Source organism: Mandrillus leucophaeus, unplaced genomic scaffold, assembly GCF_000951045.1.
Source record: "Mandrillus leucophaeus isolate KB7577 unplaced genomic scaffold, Mleu.le_1.0 Scaffold630, whole genome shotgun sequence".
Taxonomy (NCBI): domain Eukaryota; kingdom Metazoa; phylum Chordata; class Mammalia; order Primates; family Cercopithecidae; genus Mandrillus; species Mandrillus leucophaeus.
In genome coordinates this window covers 579150-598456 of record NW_012106809.1, presented here as the reverse complement: position 1 = coordinate 598456, position 19307 = coordinate 579150, and the positions used below count along the sequence as shown (strand labels likewise).

General features: G+C 54.9%; 2 protein-coding genes across 3 annotated transcripts in view; both read left to right on the top strand.

Moving 5' to 3' along the window:
• Window positions 1-13657, top strand: part of EHMT2 (euchromatic histone-lysine N-methyltransferase 2) — a 17827-nt gene extending 4170 nt beyond the window's left edge. The window contains exons 4-27 of one of the 2 annotated variants that reach the window (XM_012000547.1): window positions 714-798; window positions 890-930; window positions 1060-1212; window positions 4020-4154; window positions 4280-4394; window positions 4554-4655; window positions 4875-5023; window positions 5116-5259; window positions 5346-5581; window positions 5661-5843; window positions 5963-6045; window positions 6520-6626; window positions 6724-6846; window positions 6938-7039; window positions 8378-8482; window positions 8595-8749; window positions 8835-9002; window positions 9441-9585; window positions 9957-10034; window positions 10409-10524; window positions 10633-10719; window positions 12322-12400; window positions 12571-12746; window positions 13154-13657. In XM_012000547.1, coding sequence (XP_011855937.1) covers window positions 714-798; window positions 890-930; window positions 1060-1212; window positions 4020-4154; window positions 4280-4394; window positions 4554-4655; window positions 4875-5023; window positions 5116-5259; window positions 5346-5581; window positions 5661-5843; window positions 5963-6045; window positions 6520-6626; window positions 6724-6846; window positions 6938-7039; window positions 8378-8482; window positions 8595-8749; window positions 8835-9002; window positions 9441-9585; window positions 9957-10034; window positions 10409-10524; window positions 10633-10719; window positions 12322-12400; window positions 12571-12746; window positions 13154-13334 — 3048 coding nt within the window. In that variant the 3' untranslated portion in view covers window positions 13335-13657. The remainder of the gene's footprint in view (window positions 1-713; window positions 799-889; window positions 931-1059; window positions 1213-4019; window positions 4155-4279; window positions 4395-4553; window positions 4656-4874; window positions 5024-5115; window positions 5260-5345; window positions 5582-5660; window positions 5844-5962; window positions 6046-6519; window positions 6627-6723; window positions 6847-6937; window positions 7040-8377; window positions 8483-8594; window positions 8750-8834; window positions 9003-9440; window positions 9586-9956; window positions 10035-10408; window positions 10525-10632; window positions 10720-12321; window positions 12401-12570; window positions 12747-13153) is intronic. The other variant, XM_012000549.1, reaches the window with a different exon arrangement.
• Window positions 13658-14379: 722 nt separating this feature from the next.
• SLC44A4 (solute carrier family 44, member 4) overlaps window positions 14380-19307 on the top strand; it is a 33819-nt gene continuing 28891 nt past the window's right edge. The window contains exons 1-7 of the mRNA XM_012000546.1: window positions 14380-14485; window positions 16328-16376; window positions 17275-17348; window positions 17474-17552; window positions 18685-18784; window positions 18867-18992; window positions 19194-19254. Coding sequence (XP_011855936.1) covers window positions 14446-14485; window positions 16328-16376; window positions 17275-17348; window positions 17474-17552; window positions 18685-18784; window positions 18867-18992; window positions 19194-19254 — 529 coding nt within the window. The 5' untranslated portion in view covers window positions 14380-14445. The remainder of the gene's footprint in view (window positions 14486-16327; window positions 16377-17274; window positions 17349-17473; window positions 17553-18684; window positions 18785-18866; window positions 18993-19193; window positions 19255-19307) is intronic.

The following is a 19307-nucleotide window of genomic DNA, read 5'->3' as shown; positions in this document are numbered from 1 at the left end:
AATTTTTCAAAGGCCAGGCCCAGTGACTCACACCTGTAATCCTGTACTTTCTGGGGAGGATCGCTTGACACCAGGAGTTCAAGACCAGCCTGGGCAAAATGGCAAGACCTCTTTTCTACCAAAAAAAAATTAAGAAAACATTAGTTGGGCATTGTGACATGTGCCTGTAATCCCAGCTTCCCCGGGAAGCAGAGGCAGGAGGATGGCTTGAGCCCAGTTCGAGGCCGAAGTGAGCCATGGTCATGCCACTGCACTCCAGCCTGGGTAACATAATGAGACCTTATCTCTTAAAAAAAAGTATATCTTCCCTTTAATGGCTGAATGTCATTCCATTGCGTATAAATGCCACATTTTGCTTATCCATTCATCTGTCAGTGGCACTTGCGTTGCTTCGCACTCAGCTGTTGTGAATAGTCCTGCTGTGTACATGGCCACATATAAAAGGCCTTTTAACTTTGTTCAGCTTTGTTTTCTCATCTGTAAAATGGAAAAGGGCCTGCTCTGCATAGTTGCAGAGATGAGTGAGTGTTAGTATGCTTGACACTCTTCCTCTGAGGAAATAGCACCCATGGTTGCCACTTTGTGGCTACTGGAGCCTCACATGGCATTTGGAGGTGTGGCTCACTACCGCACCCCCGCCTGGGGCTCCAGGCTAACCCAGGCAAAACTGTAGGTGCTCTCTGACCCTCAGTGTGCTCCCTCTCGGCCCGCAGCCCCCGGTCCCTGAGAAGCGGCCCCCTGAAGTACAGCATTTCCGCATGAGTGACGATGTCCACTCACTGGGAAAGGTGACCTCAGGTCAGTCCTATACCCCACCCCCGGTGGCTTGATGTGGCCTGTTCTGAAGGTTTCAGTGATAGACCCCACACCATTCTCTCTCTTCTTCCAGATGTGGCCAAAAGGAGGAAGCTGAACTCAGGAGGTGGCCTGGTGAGCAGCAGAGGCAGAGCCTCTACCCGGGGGGCTGCTCTGAGGGAGGCTCAGAAGTGGGTCTGCATCCCATCCTCAGTAGAAATGGGCAGGGTGTCAGTGGCCTCAATTTTTCTGATCTTTTTCTAGTCGGAGGAGTTAGGTTCTGCCCGGCGTTCAGAAGTGACCCTGGCGAAAGGGGACCCCGGGTCCCTGGAGGAGTGGGAGACGGTGGTGGGTGATGACTTCAGTCTCTACTATGATTCCTACTCTGTGGATGAGCGCGTGGACTCCGACAGCAAGGTGAGGCAGAGCTGGTCCGCCCTCCCACCAGTGCTCCCCCAGGGCTGGGGTTTACTGTCCAGTCTTCCTTGTTCCCTGTTTTTCTCCTTTCTGTCCTTTTTACCTCTGAACATCCACTAAGTCATTGCCCCATGCTGTCTGTAACTCCTTTTTTTGGGAGGGGGAGACAGAGTCTTGCTCTGTCTCCCAGGCTGGAGTGCAATATCACAATCTGGGCTCACTGCAACCTCTGCCTCCAGGGTTAAAGCAATTCTCCTGCCTCAGCCTCCCAAGTCGCTGGGATTACAGGCGCCCACCACCATGCCCGGATAATTTTTGTATTTTTAGTAGAGACGGGGTTTCCCCTTGTGGGCCAGGCTGGTCTCTAACTCCTGACTTTAGTTGATCCACCCATCTCGGCCTCCCAAAGGGCTGGGATTACAGGCGTGAGCCACCGCGCCCAACTGCAACTCATTTTCAATGTACGCTGTGCCCATTTCATCCACAAAGGTGGCCACCACCCTGCACATTGGATTTACGATTTTTTTTTAATCAGCTAATGAAATGATCATTAAACAAACATGTACTGTTTAAAAAAAGAAAACAAAAAAGGAAATGACCAGAGAGCACTTTTTTTAAACATACATTATACTGTTTATATAAAATTCAAAAACATTCCATTGTCATTTATTTGCTTATTCGTTGCTCTTTGGTTTTATCTTATGTTTGCCTACACAGTAGAATGTTTAGTCTGTCTAGTTTTGCCTTTTATTTAACGTTTTATCATGAAAACTTGTAAGCATTATCAAAAGAGTAGAATAGGAAATCCCTGTGTACCCATCACACAGCTCCAGCCATTATCAGTACACAGCCCATCTTGACCCATCTGTACTTCTCCCAACACACACACCTACTAGGTTATTTTAAAGCAAGTCCCAGACCTCGTATCATTTTACCTAAACGTATTTCCATATATATATATATATAAAAAAATATAAGGCCTCTTTTTGTCGTTCAACATCACTACACTACTGTTTTCACACCTAAAAAAAATTACTGATTTCTTAGTACCATCAAATATCCTGTCAGTCTTCACATTTCCTCAGCTCTCATAAATGGGTTTTTGTCAAGATCCAAATGAGGCCCGCACCTTGATTTGATTAACATTTGTCTTAGGTCGGCCGGGCGTGGTGACTCACGCCTGTAATCCCAGCACTTTGGGAGGCCTGGGAGGCCGAGGCGGGCGGATCATATGAGGTCAGGAGTTTGAGACCAGCCTGAACAACATGGAGAAACCCCGTCTCTACTGAAAAAAATACAAAATTAGCTGGGCGTGGTGGTGCGTGCCTGTAATCCCAGCTACTCAGGAGGCTGAGGCAGGAGAATCACTTGAACCTGGAAGGCGGAGGTTGCAGTGAGCCAAAATCGTGCCATTGCACTCCAGCCTGGGCAACAAGAGCAAAATACCATCTCAAAAAAAAAAAATTTTTGTCTTAGGTCTCTCTTGGTATTTAGGTTTCCCCATCTTCTTTTTGTTTGTTTGTTTGTTTTTGTTTTTTGAGATGGAGTCTCACACTGTGGCCCAGGCTGGAGTACAGTGGCACGATCTTGGCTCACTGCAAGCTCCGCCTCCTGAGTTCAAGCAATTCTCCTGTCTCAGTCTCCCAAGTAGCTGGAATTACAGGCACCCGCCACCACACCCAGCTCATTTTTCGTATTTTTAGTAGAGACAGGATTTCACTATGTTGGCCAGGCTGGTCTCAAACTCCTGATCTTGTGATCTGCCCACCTCGGCCTCCCAAAGCACTGGAATTACAAGCATGAGCCACCACACCTGCCTGGTTTCCCCATCTTCTAAAAAAAAATTTTCTGTCCAGGCGTGGTGGCTTACGCTTGTAATCCCAGCACTTTGGGAGGCAGGTGAGTCACCTGAGGTCAGGAGTTTGAGACCAGCCTGGTCAACATGGTGAAAACCCATCCCTAATAAAAATACAAAAATTAGCTGGGTGTGGTTGCAGGCACCTGTAATCCCAGCTACTTGGGAGGCTGAGGCAGGAGAATTGCTTGAACCCAGAGGTGGAGGTTGCAGTGAGCTGAGATCACACTATTGCACTGCAGCCTGGGCAACAAGAGCGAAACTCAATAAATAAATAAGGCAGGCATTTTTTTCTTGCCATTTATTTGTCAAAGAAACCAGGTCAGTTGTATAGAATTTTTCACATTCTGTATGACGTTGGCTGTTTGGGTGGAGATTGACACATCCTCTCTGCCCATATTTCTTGTAAACTGGTAGATCTAGAGGCGTAATCGACTTCAGGTGCCAAGAAGACTTGACAGTGGGTGCAAGTGCTTCTGGCCACATCACATCAGGATGCATGGAACATCTCATCTGGTCATTTTTCTTAGTGATAAGATTGACCAGTGGGTTCAGGTGATGGCAGCCTGAACCTTTCATATAAAATTTCTCATGAGCTTCATGTCTAGTGTTTTTAGCAACCATTGGTGGTCTTGCCTGTTTATGAACATCATAAAAGGGGGATCAAACTATGTTTATCTTCTGGTACTTGTTTTTTGTTTTTTAACTTAATGTCACATTACCAAGATCTGTGTACATTGCTGTCTATAACTGTGGCACCTTTTTCACTACTGTGTAATAGTCCATGCACCCTCTCTTTATGTGGCCCTTTGTCTCCTCTCCTACCCACACTCATCTTCCCCAGCAGCCATCCGTGGGTAGTGGCGGGGGGCAATGGTGGTGGTGGTTTTTTTATCTATCTCATTGTCTAAGTCCTGGGGATTGGATATGTCCTGTTCTGCCTCTCTCCCAGTCTGAAGTTGAAGCTCTAACTGAACAACTAAGTGAAGAGGAGGAGGAAGAAGAGGAGGAAGAAGAAGAGGAGGAAGAGGAGGAGGAAGAGGAAGAAGAAGAGGAAGATGAGGAGTCAGGGAATCAGTCAGATAGGGTAAGAGACGGAGGCTGATATCTCCAGAGGAGTGGGAGACTGTGGGGCTGGTGGTCTGGTCCTGAGGGTGTTGGGGGGCCCCCTTGGGGTGAGGGTTCGTAACTCCTCCTCCTCCCCCTTCCCAGAGTGGTTCCAGTGGCCGGCGCAAGGCCAAGAAGAAGTGGCGAAAAGACAGCCCATGGGTGAAGCCATCTCGGAAACGGCGCAAGCGGGAGCCTCCGAGGGCCAAGGAGCCACGAGGTAAGGAGGCTCTGCTGCTTTTGGGTGCCCTCCTCCAGCCCCCGCCCAGCCCCCAGAGTGTGTGCACGCACACACACGCTCTCGCATGTCCACCTGCATGTACCCACGCGTCCAGGCACCTGTGAGCTCGCACTCTCACTCTCTCTGTCTCTGTGTCAGGAGTGAATGGTGTGGGCTCCTCAGGCCCCAGTGAGTACATGGAGGTCCCTCTGGGGTCCCTGGAGCTGCCCAGCGAGGGGACCCTCTCCCCCAACCACGCTGGTAATTGCCAATTGCCGGGACAGGGAGCCACTAGGGGGCGACCTCAGGGCAGGAGGGAAAGGGAAGGAGGGGAACCACGCCAGAGCCGGGGTGTCCATGGCCAGGCTTTAGGGGTTCTGGGGCATGGGGGTGAGGTAGGGAGGGAGTGACAGGACCCGCCAGGGGTCCCAATGGGTGAAGTTCAGGGCCTCCCTCAGCTCCTCTTTTTCTCCGTCCAAGGGGTGTCCAATGACACATCTTCGCTGGAGACAGAGCGAGGGTTTGAGGAGTTGCCCCTGTGCAGCTGCCGCATGGAGGCACCCAAAATCGACCGTATCAGCGAGAGGGCGGGGCACAAGTGCATGGCCACCGAGAGTGTGGACGGAGAGGTGGGGCCATGGGCTGGTGGGAGAGGTGCCAGGGCGTCCAGTCCCGGGCCCCAGCCTCACCCTTTCTTCTCACCCATCCTCACCGTGCACAGCTGTCAGGCTGCAATGCCGCCATCCTCAAGCGGGAGACCATGAGGCCATCCAGCCGCGTGGCCCTGATGGTGCTCTGTGAGACCCACCGCGCCCGCATGGTCAAACACCACTGCTGCCCGGGCTGCGGCTACTTCTGCACGGCGGTGAGTGACCAGTGGGGCAGACAGGTAGAATGCCCCATGGCAGAGGGGGCCCCGGCAACCTGACCATGTCGTTTCCCTGCTCCCAGGGCACCTTCCTGGAATGCCACCCTGACTTCCGTGTGGCCCACCGCTTCCACAAGGCCTGTGTGTCTCAGCTGAATGGGATGGTCTTCTGTCCCCACTGTGGGGAGGATGCTTCTGAAGCTCAAGAGGTGACCATCCCCCGGGGTGATGGGGTGACCCCACCAGCTGGTGCTGCAGCTCCTGCACCCCCACCCCTGTCCCAGGATGCCCCCGGGAGAGCAGACACTTCTCAGCCCAGGTACTGGCCTCCCCCTTCTCTACTGTCTGTTCCCTGCCCCATCACTATTGTTCCTGGACATGAGCTCCTTCTTCCACAGCGCCCGGATGCGAGGGCATGGGGAGCCCCGGCGCCCACCCTGCGATCCCCTGGCTGACACCATCGACAGCTCAGGGCCCTCCCTGACCCTGCCCAATGGGGGCTGCCTTTCAGCCGTGGGGCTGCCACTGGGGCCAGGCCGGGAGGCCCTGGAAAAGGCCCTGGTCATCCAGGAGTCAGAGAGGTGAGTGGGGAGTTGTTCAGGCACAGCAACTGGGGCTGAGGCCAGAGGAGCAGTGTCAAGGCTAATGCTGGAATCTGAGGAGCTCCCCTTCTCTCCCCACTCCCGTGCTCCCTTGGCAGGCGGAAGAAGCTCCGTTTCCACCCTCGGCAGTTGTACCTGTCCGTGAAGCAGGGCGAGCTGCAGAAGGTGATCCTGATGCTGTGTGAGTGCCACCTATTCCTTCAGCAGACCTTGACCAAGTTCCATGTATATACGAGGCACTGGGCACAGGGCCAGGAGTAGTCATGAAGGATATAGTCCTTGCCCTGAAGGACTTAGTGTGGTGGGGAAAAGACACACATAACCCGTGACGATGGGAACGGTGGTGACTCATAGGTGCTGGGTCCTGTTCTGAGTGCTTATACTTGTTAGCCTTGGCTTGCACAGGGAGGTTAGGGACCTTGCACAGTGCACAGCGGTACTGAGAAGCAAGGCAGGGTTTGAATTCAGGCAGAGCTGATGCCTTTGACTCCTTATTCTGATAAATGCCGTGGTGGAGGCAAGCCCAGAGAATGCCAGGAGGGGCCCTGACCCAACTTGGGGCTCTGAGAAGCCTTCCTGAAAGAAGTGCCACCTGCCCCCTAGCTTGCTTACCACTTGTCCCTCCCTCTCCCGGTGTGGCGGGCTCTCCCCGCAGTGGACAACCTGGACCCCAACTTCCAGAGCGACCAGCAGAGCAAGCGCACGCCCCTGCATGCAGCCGCCCAGAAGGGCTCCGTGGAGATCTGCCATGTGCTGCTGCAGGTCAGCACGGGCCCGGCCCCATGCCTCATTCACCAGGCCCTTAGGCCCCTCCCCTGCCCCATGCCTCCCTGGTGCCAGCCCTCCTGCCCCCTCACAGGCTGGAGCCAACATAAACGCAGTGGACAAACAGCAGCGGACGCCACTGATGGAGGCCGTGGTGAACAACCACCTGGAGGTGGCCCGTTACATGGTGCAGCGTGGCGGCTGTGTCTATAGCAAGGTGTGCATGCAGGCAGCAGGGCGTGGCCCCCAGAGTCAGGGACCAGGTTTGGGGTGCCAGCCGGAGACTCATTTGCCCATGTCTCCCTCAGGAGGAGGATGGCTCCACCTGCCTCCACCACGCAGCCAAAATCGGGAACTTGGAGATGGTCAGTCTGCTGCTGAGCACAGGACAGGTGGACGTCAACGCCCAGGTCAGTGTCCCACCCAGCGCAGCCCCTCCGGCTCCCTGGTGCCTGGGTTCCTTGGCTCGGCCTCAGACTTTGGGCCTCCTTTCTACATCTGACCTCTGGCCCTTTCACTCTGCCTCAGGCCGCTTGTGTCTGTCCCCCTTGCTTTCTTCCTCATTTGTATTTCTCTTCATTCTTTTCTTTTTCTTGCTTCTTCCTCTTGATCAAGTTTCAGAATAATCAGTTCCTGCTTTCATCTCTGAAAGTGTCCAGTGAGGCTTTTTTAACTCTCAGGTTGTCATACATTGGAGGTGTTTTCGTCATTTATTGGGATTCTTCTCAGTCTTTGAATTATTCCATCATTATCTAGGAGAAGCCCCTTCAAGAGGCCTCTGTGGCCGTGACATGACCCAGTGGCCCAGTGGCCTTTGAGAGCATCCTGACCTTTCAGCACATTTCCTGCCCCTGACTCAGCATCCACCATTTCTCTAAGAAACTCTGCTTCCTTTATGGGAAACCTTTTTTTTCTTTTTTTTTCTTTTTTTTTTTTTTTTGAGATGGAGTCTTGCTCTGTTGCCCAGGCTGGAGTGCAATTGCGTGATCTTGGCTCACTGCAACCTCCACCTCCTGGGTTCAAGTGATTCTCTCGCCTCAGCCTCCTGAGTAGCTGGAATTATAGGCACCAGCCACCGTGCCCAGCTAATTTTTGTATTTTTAGTAGAGATGGGTTTTCACCATATTGGCCAGGCTGATCTTGAACTCCTGACCTCATGATCCACCCACCTCGGCCTCCCAGTGTGCTGGGTTTACAGGTGTGATCTGGCCACTGCGCCAGCCAGAAACATGTTTTAGAGAATAGTCTATGGACCTCGGAGTGTTTATTATTACTGGGTGGTCACTGCTTCTAGGACTTGTGAGTGGGCAGACTGAGGAAATTTTTGTTTGTTTTTTGTTTTAAGAGACAGAGTCTTGCTGTGTCACCCAGGCTGAAGTACAGTAGCAATTCACAGACAGTCATAGTTCACTGCATTCTCGAAATCCTGGGCTCAAGCGACACTCCCATCTCAGTCACATGAGTAGCTGGGACTACAGGCACGCGCCTCCATGACCAGCTCCTGGTTGTATTTTTTGGAAAGAGAACAATTACTCACTTTACTTTCTCTCCGGCATCAGGCAGTAGGCACTACTAGTCCCATTTTTTAGATGAAGAAACTATGACCCAGAGACGCTAAGTGACTTACCCCGGGTCCCACAGCTCGTGAATGGTGGAGCTGGGATTCACACACACAGCCAATCTTGACCATTTGCAGCTTTGGTGAGCAGGCCCAGCTGCCCCCACCCTCACTCCCTTCCCACCCACAGGACAGTGGGGGGTGGACGCCCATCATCTGGGCTGCAGAGCACAAGCACATCGAGGTGATCCGCATGCTACTGACGCGGGGCGCCGACGTCACCCTCACTGACAACGTGAGTGAGAGTTTGGTTGAGGTAGGGCAGCCCCAGGCCCCTGAGCAAGGTGGAGGCTGGATTCAAGGGCCCAGCTGCCTGCACCTCATCTGTTCCCCTCGTATCTCCACAGGAGGAGAACATCTGCCTGCACTGGGCCTCCTTCACGGGCAGCGCCGCCATCGCCGAAGTCCTTCTGAATGCGCGCTGCGACCTCCATGCTGTCAACTACCATGGGGACACCCCCCTGCACATCGCAGCCCGGGAGAGCTACCATGACTGCGTGCTGTGAGCCCCTGCCCCGCCCTTGATGCCCCTGCCCCCACTTCTTGCAGCCTCAGACCCCACATTGGGCATCTTGTCCCCTCTTCAGGTTATTCCTGTCACGTGGGGCCAACCCTGAGCTGCGGAACAAGGAGGGGGACACAGCATGGGACCTGACTCCCGAGCGCTCCGACGTGTGGTTTGCGCTTCAGCTCAACCGCAAGCTCCGACTCGGGGTGGGAAATCGGGCCATCCGCACGGAGAAGATCATCTGCCGGTGAGCCCTGGGCCCCTCTCTGCACCCAAGGCCACCTCCCCACCCACCCTCCCCAGGCTCCGTTGCATCCTCACAACATTCCCCAACCCCTCCCCATGTACCACTGAATCCCCAGAACCACCCACAGGCCCCCTCCCCACTGGGGTTGCCAGATATAGCAAGTAAAAATAGAAGACAGCCCGTTAAACTGGAATTTCAGATGCACAGATGCATACTTTTTTAGTGCGAGAATGTCCTGTGTAATTTTTGGGACATAGTGTACTAAAAAGCTATTTCTTGTTGATCAAAAATTCCACGTTAACTGGCTGTCCTGCATCTTACCTGCCAACCTTACTCCCCTGCCCCCAGCCCCAGGAACCTCCCCAACTGTCTCCCTGTACCTGGAGTAGCTCCTCACCCCGTTCCAGCCTGCCATCACCTTCTCCCCGTCTTCTGCAGGGACGTGGCTCGGGGCTATGAGAACGTGCCCATTCCCTGTGTCAATGGCGTGGACGGGGAGTCCTGCCCCGAGGATTACAAGTATATCTCGGAGAACTGTGAGACGTCCACCATGAACATTGACCGCAACATCACCCACCTGCAGGTGAGTAGGGGGCCGGGGCCTCCCCAAAAGGACACCGAGAGCTGCCAAGTACAGTTAGACAAGCTTCAAACCAACAAAGGCACCTAGCCTAGGAAGGGTTGGCTGAAAGGGAGCCCTGGTGTGGGGTCGCATCCACCCCAGGGGAGGGAGCCTTTTCCTGGGTCACAGAAAGGTGTCATATGAACTCCCAGTAGCCGTGGGGACATCACCATGAGCAACATACTGATTCCCCATCACCCTCGGACCATCGCCACCCACTGTTGTAACACATGGACCCCAAAGAGAGGACGGTGGTTAGGGGGTCGGGGCACCAAGAGTAGAGGAACCCAGACCTATCGTGGGGTTGAGCTGACCCCGCCTCCTCGCCCCAGCACTGCACGTGTGTGGACGACTGCTCCAGCTCCAACTGCCTGTGCGGCCAGCTCAGCATCCGGTGCTGGTATGACAAGGTGCGTGCCCCTTGCCTTGGCCACAGACACCCGGCCCCTCCTTCAGAGGAGCCAGCCTCCAACAGGCCAGCTCCCTGGGACCTTGTCCTTCACCTACCCTGTGGGGGAAGTGACAGAGGACGGGGCAAGGCCTGGGAATCCTGGGACATGGCTGGGATAGCGATGGGCGTGTGCCCAGGTCTATGCAAATCAGGGATGATGCTCTTGCATTTCCTGCTCTTGGATCTCAGAGCCTGTGTGACCTCCCCAACCCCATCTTCTCTGTCTCTGGGTTGGGTTCAGCAGTGGATTTTTCTGTAGAGTCTTGGGGTTCCTGGGCGGGCAGCTGAGGTGGCCCCCAAGGAGAAACCACTGTGTTCTCCTCCGCACCCTAGGATGGGCGATTGCTCCAGGAATTTAACAAGATTGAGCCCCCGCTGATTTTCGAGTGTAACCAGGCGTGCTCCTGCTGGAGAAACTGCAAGAACCGGGTCGTACAGAGTGGTATCAAGTGAGGCCCTGCTCCACAGCCCACCCTCTCCCCACCTCACCCTTTCCTCCCTGCCCCTGGGGCTTTTCCAAGGCCTCCACCCAACAGCGCCCTCTCTCCTACTCCCAGGGTGCGACTACAGCTCTACCGAACAGCCAAAATGGGCTGGGGGGTCCGCGCCCTGCAGACCATCCCACAGGGGACCTTCATCTGCGAGTAAGTCACCAGGAGCACCTTGACACCTGGTGGGAAGGAGATACATGGCCACTGCTGACTGCCAGGCCTCCCTCTCATCCCCCTACCCTGATGAGTCACATGTCTCCATCTGGCCACTCTCTAGCCAGCCTCCTCTGACCCCTGTTCCTGCAGCTGAGCAGCCAGCCTCCTCTGACCCCCATCCCCGCAGCTGAGAATGGCACCTGCCTCCACTCTGCCCAGACCACAGGTCTTCCCTCCCTCCACCTCCACCCTCTACCTTCCCCTCTACCCCCTCCTCGCCCTTCCTAGCTGGAGAAAGTGCCAGTTTGGGAGACAAACAGACTTGGGTTTGAGCCCCTTTCTGCTTCTGGATGTCCTTGGCCAAGTTACTTAACTTCTGTGAGCCTTATTTTTCTTGTCTGTAGAGTGGAGGTGATAACAGCTACTTTTCTGTCCACCTCCTCAGGGGCCTGTCCCTCTCCATCAGTTCTCTGCCCAGCATCTGTAATCCCCCCCCTTTCTCTGGGCTCCCATCTCATGACCCTCAGTCTTACCTTGGTCTCCTTTGGCCTTTATTTTTTATTTTATTTTATTTATTTTTTGAGACAGAGTTTCACTCTTGTTGCCCAAGCTGGAGTGCAGTGGCACAATCTTGACTCACTGCAGTCTCCACCTCCCCAGGTTCCAGCGATTCTTCTGCCTCAGCCTCCCAAGTAGCTGGGATTACAGGCACGTGCCACCACACCTGGCTAATTTTTTGTATTTTTAGTAGAAACGGGGTTTCACCATGTTAGTCAGGCTGGTCTCGAACTCCTGACCTCAGATGATCCGCCTGCCTCAGCCTCCCAAAATGCTGGAATTACAGGCTTGAGCCACCGTGCCCAACTGTCCTCTGGCCTTTAAAAAAGATAGTCCTCTAAGCATACTTGCCTGTTCAAGAGACCATCCAGTTATCCAGTTTCTCTCCATCATGTCATCTCTCAACTTCTCTAGCAAGCAGCCCTTTCCTGCTGGGCCTCAGTTTCCCCACCATCCACTCACTGCCTGTCCCTGGCAAAATCAGCCTTTGCCCTTCCTGCTCTGCTGAAGCTGTCTCTTGACAGTCACTCCCCACCCCACATCCTCTCCATGTGTCTTAATCTCCCAGTGTCTGCTCACCCCTCCTTAGATAGCCGGCTCCTCTCCTCCCTCTGGTGTCCAGATATGGGTGCTCTTGCCCTGACTCATGCCTTGAGTTCCTTGCCACTCCTGTACCTCTGGCTCTTCCTACAGTCCTGGCCCCTCTTCTGTCCCATATCGCCCATTCCTGCCGGGTGGCTCCTAGTACACAAACCTCTCTGTATCCAAACCTGAACATCCCCACCCAGGCCAACTGCCCCTACACACTAATCCCCTTAACCACAGAGCCTGTGATCTCTCTGTGCTGACTGAAGGCTTCCTCTGTTGAGGCTGGAATGCTGCCCTTTCACTTGCCCACCACTGCTACTCCAGGCCTTCCCTTCCCCACACCTGCCAGCCCTGCCTATTCCAGATTCCACAGGCTTGTGAGGAGAGATGGGGCCTAAGCTGCCTCCTAATAGCCCACACTCACCTTCAGAACCATGGATTCCTGTCCCACAGGTATGTCGGGGAGCTGATCTCTGATGCTGAGGCTGATGTGAGAGAGGATGATTCTTACCTCTTCGACTTGGACAACAAGGTGAGCAGGAGACCCCCCCTTATCCTGCTGCTCCCCAGGGCTGGCTTTCAGGAGCTCCTGGGAAGTTAGTAAATGGAAACCTGGGGATGAGGGACTGGGGAGTCAGTGGAGAGGGCGATCAGGGAAGCAGGGTAGGGGGAGATGTGAAGAGTGCCGTCCCCCCACCCCAGGATGGAGAGGTGTACTGCATTGATGCCCGTTACTATGGCAACATCAGCCGCTTCATCAACCACCTGTGTGACCCCAACATCATTCCCGTCCGGGTCTTCATGCTGCACCAAGACCTGCGATTTCCACGCATCGCCTTCTTCAGTTCCCGAGACATCCGGACTGGGGAGGAGCTAGGGTGAGACTCTAGGGGTCCCTAGGGGCTCTGCCAGAGGGTGGGAGATGCAGCAAACCTGGGACCTGAAGGCTGGCGTGTACCTGGTGTCCAGGCTTGGAGCAGTGCAGAGCTTCTCAGACTTCAGTGTACATAAGTATCTCCGGTGAGACTTGGTGAAACAGTCCTGCGCCTCCCAGCGAGATTCTGAATCAGGAGGCCTGGAATGGGACCCAGGATTCTGCATTTCTAACAAGTCCCCAGGCAGCACTGATGCTGCACGTCCATAGAACAGACAAAGGCTCAGATCCCACCTGGGGAAGATAGGTTGGATGCGGGGTCCCTCTTAGGGAGTGGGATCCACAGGGTCTTCCGGTTGGGCTCTTGGTGGCTGGGTCCAGCTCCTACAAGCTCCTGTTTTCCTCTGACAGGTTTGACTATGGCGACCGCTTCTGGGACATCAAAAGCAAGTATTTCACCTGCCAGTGTGGCTCTGAGAAGTGCAAGCACTCAGCCGAAGCCATTGCCCTGGAGCAGAGCCGTCTGGCCCGCCTGGACCCACACCCTGAGCTGCTGCCCGAGCTCGGCTCCTTGCCCCCTGTCAACACATGAGAACGGACCACACCCTCCCTCCCCAGCATGGACGGCCACAGCTCAGCCGCCTCCTCTGCCACCAGCTGCTCGCAGCCCTTGCCTGGGGGTGCTGCCATCTTTTCTCCCTACCACCCCTTCACACATTCCTGACCAGAGATCCCAGCCAGGCCCTGGAGGTCTGACAGCCCCTCCCTCCCAGAGCTGGTTCCTCCCTGGGAGGGCAACTTCAGGGCTGGCCACCCCCCTGTTCCCATCCTCAGTTGAAGTTTGATGAATTGAAGTCGGGCCTCTATGCCAACTGGTTCCTTTTGTTCTCAATAAATGTTGGGTTTGGTAATAAACTGCTATTTTTGTGTTGGGGTGGGGAGAAAGCACACTCTGCTGGAGGGAATGTGGGTCCAAGGGCCAGAAGAGGATGGGAAGCAGGCTCGATGGGTGTGGCTGCTGTGACGGCTGCCCAGTGTGGGGCGGGGAGGTGGGGGGTTGTGGGGGCCCGCTATGAAGATCCCATTTCCCAGGCGCAGTGGCGCACGCCTATAATCCCAGCACTTTGGGAGGCTGAGGCAGGAGAAACCTGAGGTCAGGAGTTCAAGACCAGCCTGGCCAACATGGTGAAACCCCATCTATACTCAAAATACAAAAAAACTTGCTGGGCGTGGTGACGGGCACCTGTAATCCCAGCTACTCGAGAGGCTGAGGCAGAACCGCTGAACCCAGGAGGCAGAGGTTGCGGTGAGCCAAGATCAAGCCACTGCACTCCAGCCTGGGCAACAAGAGTGAAACTCCATCTCAAAAAAAAAAAAAATACAGGTCCAATTTCCACACTTTAATCTTTGGCGGGAGCGTGTTGTGAGTGTACGGCAGTTAAGGTAGTTTGTGAGATTATAAAGTGTTTTCTTATCAGAGCATGCCAGGTCGTTCACTGTGGTCCGTAGTGCCCCCGGGAAATAGCCCTGAGCCCCAGTCCCAGGCTGCAGCTCCCCAACCCACTGGGCAAAAGTTGAGAAGAAGGAACTAGAGTGTGTCGGGGACCACAGGCGGGGGTGGGGCTGTGACGTGTAGGAGGGCGGGACAGGCAGCAGGTGAGTCGCCAGGTCTCCAGGGCTCCAATCACTCTGGAGACTGAACCATGGGGGGAAAACAGCGGGACAAGGATGATGAAGCCTATGGTGAGACCCGGGCAAGGCCCAGGACCCTGTGGAGGGAGGGGAGGACGGGTGCTACGGGAATGGTGGCTAGGGCTGGCTCCAGGTAGAGGAACTAAGGAGAGTCCTGTGTCCCTGAGGGGAGGGCCCGGGAACCGGGAGCCATGGAGGGAGGGAGTCAGGATCCTGGGAGGAGGATGGGGCTTGGGGGCTGGGGCTGTTGCTGGAGAGCCCGTGGGGAGTGAAGCTAGGTGCTTCTGAGGAGTTGGGGCTGAGGTCCTTGGGGGGAGGGAGAGATTTCAGGCTTGGACTCTGGGTCCCTAAGGGCAGGGCCCTAGGAAACAAAGCCGAGATGAAAGGTGGCAGGTTGGGGCCCTGAGCAGAATGGAGCTGGAGGCTGGGAGTGTACTGTGCTGCAGAGCCTGGGTGAGGCTAGGGTCCCTGTAAGGAGGAGGAGGTTCAGCCTGGAGTCTGGGTCCCTGACGGGGAAAGCTGCTTGTAGCCTGCCGGCTCCCTTAAGGAGTCAGGGGACCCTGAGTGGGCTGGCCTCCACCTGCCAGGCTCTCCGGGAGAAGTGGCAGAGGGAGTGGGTTCTGCTGGGCGTCCCTGTGAGGAGTTGGGGTGAAGGTCTTTGTGGAAAGGGGGCTGGGGTCCTGCCTAGGGGTGTCTGTGAGGAGCTAGGAGCAGGAGCTGGTCTTGGAGTACTTTGAGGAATAGAGACAGGGCCCCTGGGGTTCCTGTGAAGGGTGAGGCCTGAGGGGAGAAACGGCAGGGAGCCTGTGTCCAGAATCTGCGAGGAAAAGGGGCTGGGGTTCTGAGAAGAGAAGGAGCTAGGGGCCGGCGTCCAGATCCCCATGGGCAGCGAAGGCTGGGGACTCACCTGCAGAGTTTCTGCTCTGAAGGGGAAGGAACCCACATGAGGGACCTTCTCAAGGAGAGGCTCGAATCCCTTAGGGCCATAGGGGAGTGGGCAGTGAGGACTCCCGAGTAGACTTCCTGGAGAGGCTTCAGGTCAATCATTGTCCACAAGTCATGGAGGGACAGAGTCCAGGGCACCTGGGGAGAGCAGACCCCACCCGCCCCTTCCCAGACTCCTGCCCAACCCTCGGCCCTCCCTCCTCAGTGCCCATAAGGAACCCTGACTGCCCGGCCCTCCTCCTCCGTGTGTGTGTACTCAGGGAGGACCAGGAACTCAACGTGCCTGCAATCTCTGTAGCCGGGCTCAGGTGTCACTCTGACTGCTGGCCCAAAGCCCGGAGCATACTGTGGCCAGAGGGCTGAGGTCCCACTGGAGTGAGGATGTACAGGGCTGCTTCCCTCCCCAGGCCCTGCTGGGGTTGACACCTTTGTCTCCAGTTTCTTTTCCCATAGCCTTGAACCAGAGTGTAAGGCAGGGCCTGGGACAGATGTGGGAAGAAACTATGACCTCCCTGAGGGGACTGTGGGTCTGTGTGGTCCCCGGGGAGGGATTAGGGAGGAGAGAGGGGTGAGAATGAGGGTGTGAGAGCCACTGGGAGTCCCACATCCCAGCTAAAGGGAGACTCAGGAGAACCATGCGAGGGTAGGGCAGGGGACCAAGGCCATTTCCCAGACTGACTGCCTTGAGATGTGAGCCGGAAACTATAAAGGCCTTCCTTCCCCTCCCCGTGGCCGCCTGGGTGGAGTTCCCAGGGAGCTGCTGAGCTGCTGACCAGGCCTGGATCCTACCTTTCCTACTCCCCAGTTTTCCCCTCCTGCAAGTCCTGCTCTAGCCCATCTCCCTCCAAACACCTGAGGCCTGGGTAGGATCCTGGGGCTAGGAGGACTCAGCAGGACAAGATATGCAGAGAGAGACTCACTCTCCACACCTCTTCCCGTGTCCCTCAGGGAAGCCAGTCAAATACGACCCCTCCTTTCGAGGCCCCATCAAGAACAGGTGAGCTCTGGGTACTGCTCTGGGGGCTGGCAGGGGTGGTGGGTGCAGTGTGGAATCCAATATCTGCTTTGTATTTGCTAAAATATTGGTAAGAAACTTGTGAAAAAGACGAACTCCTGCCCCAGGCACGTGGTGCCCTGCGGGGATCGTTGTGTCTGGAGCAGGCATCCAGGACTTCCCAGTCCCGGGGGATGTTCTGTTTCTTAAGTGCGGGCTTCACAGGTGGGAGGACTCACCCCGCTGAACCCTTGAGAGCTGTGTGCTTTCCTGTCTTTTGCTTCAGAAGAAAGTTTACCCACCCAGAAAAAAGTTTCCTTTCTTTTTGTGTTTTGGAGATGGGGGTTCACTGCAGCCTCAAACTCCTGTGCTCAAGTGATCCTCCTGCCCTAGCCTTCTGAGTAGCTGGGACTACAGGCATGCACCATCACACCAGGCTAATTTCTTTGAGATGGGAATCTCATTATGTTGCCCAGGCTGGTCTCAAACTCCTGGCCTCAAGTGATTCCCCTGCCTTAGCCTCCTAAGTAGCTGGGATTACAGTCATGAGCCAATGTGCCTGGCTAGGTTTTCTAAATAAAATAATATATTTTTAAAAACTTAGCTGGGCAGTAGTGGCACATACCTGTAATCCCAGCTACTTGGGAGGCTAAGGCAGGGGAATCACTTGAGGCCAGGAGGCAGAGGTTGCAGTGAGTCAAGATCGTGCCACTGCACTCCAGTCTGTGTAACAGAGTGAGACCCTGTCTCAAAATAAAACAATAAAAGCAATAAAAAATAAAAATAAAGCCTACTGATGCCCACGCTGCACCATCCCCCAACTCTCTAACCCTTGACCCCTCCAGACCATAAGCCCTACCTCCCCAAGTCTCCTTAGCTCAGCCTCCCATTTCTCTCTCAGAAGCTGTACAGATGTCATCTGCTGCGTCCTCTTCCTGCTCTTCATTCTAGGTTACATCGTGGTGGGGATTGTGGGTGAGTTTCCAGCTGCTCAGAGCCGGGGCAGTGGGCGAGGGACAGTAACCCAGGGAGGGACCATTCCTGTAATTGCCCCACTAAGTCCCTGCCCTCCAGTGACTCACCTGTGCCTTTGTCCGCAGCCTGGTTGTATGGAGACCCGCGGCAAGTCCTCTACCCCAGGAACTCTACCGGGGCCTACTGTGGCATGGGGGAAAACAAGTGAGTACAAAGGCGAGAAGAGGAGGGCAGGAGCGAGGTCAGGTGGGGTGGGCAGGAGACACTCCCCCCCCCAACTCAGGCTCCAGACCTGTCCGTGCTCTTCCACAGCCATTCCCTGCTGTCCCCACCCCACCTCGGTCTCCCTGAATCTGACCACTCCAGGTCACACTGAGAACCACTGCTGGACAGTTAGCTTCTTGAGTCCCCCCAGAATGGGAGGCAGTGGAGTTGTGTTAAGTGTATGAGTTTTACCGTTCAGAGACCGGTGTCTGGATCCCCAACTGGACCAACTTTTGGTTGCGTGGCCTTGGGCAAGTTACTCAGGCTTTGATTTCCTTATCTGAAATTCAAGGAGAATTCCATAAACAATGCCAAGAGTCCTCACCTGCAGATGTCCAATAAGTAATAAAACCTCTAATATGTGTATAGCATTTACTATGTTCCAGGAAGGCAGTAAACTTTACACACACACACTCATTGAAATCTCATGAGGTAGGCACTATTCTTTTTTTTTTTTTTTTTTTTTGAGACGTAGTCTCACTCTGTCGCTCAGGCTGGAGTGCAGTGGCATGATCTCGGCTCACTGCAAGCTCTGCCTCACGGGTTCACACCCTTCTCCTGCCTCAGCCTCCCAAGTAGCTGGGACTACCAGCGCCCACCACCATGCCCGGCTAATTTTTTTGTATTTTTAGTAGAGACGGGGTTTCACCGTGTCAGCCAGGACAGGATGGTCTCGATCTCCTGACCTCGTGATCTGCCCACCTCGGCCTCCCAAAGTGCTGGGATTACAAGCGTGAGCCACTGTGCCTGGCCCACTATTCTTTTAGATGGAGTAGAACCAAGACCGAGAACAAGTGACTTGCTCAAGATCATAAAGATAATATGAAGTCATGGAGCTCCAAGTTCATGCTCTGAGCCATTTGTCAGCTGCTGCAATGCTGACTTACCCTGAGAGATCTTCTAGGCGTCTCCCTACCTCCCCAGCTGAGCTAGGGCCAGGAGCTGGGGGGGTGACTGGTCTGGGCCACGCTGGACTGGGCCCACTGTATTCTTGAGAAATCACCCTAGTGGTCCCTCCCCTCCCCCAACACCTGACCAGGCCCTGATGCACACGGTCCCTCCCCTCCCACAGAGATAAGCCGTATCTCCTGTACTTCAACATCTTCAGCTGCATCCTGTCCACCAACATCATCTCAGTGGCTGAGAATGGCTTACAGTGCCCCACGCCCCAGGTCAGAGCCTGGGACCTGCCTCTGCCCCAGATCTCACCCAGGGTCTCAGGTTCCAGCCCCTTAGCATTCTCTCTGCGCCCAGGTGTGTGTGTCCTCCTGCCCAGAGGCCCCATGGACTGTGGAAAAAAACCAGTTCTCGCAGACTGTTGGGGAAGTCTTCTATACAAAAAACAGGAACTTTTGTCTGCCAGGGGTACCCTGGAATATGGTGAATATTGCCCCTAACCTCATCACTGTCGCCCAGGAGGGCTCAGGGTGGGTGCAAGTGGGAGGGGGAGTTGGGTAGATGATCACCAGGTTGGCTCTCCTGGGGCGTGTAGGACAAGCTGAGCCCCATGGTGGTGGTGAGGGGACCCGCTTCTTCATCCTGCTCTGTGTCTGTGTGTCTGTCCTTTCACTCCTGACACAGATGGTGATCACAAGCCTGCAGCAGGAACTCTGCCCCAGTTTCCTCCTCCCCTCTGCTCCAGGTGAGAAGCACAAATTCCTTCCTCAGACATCACCTAGTACAATGTTTTCTTTT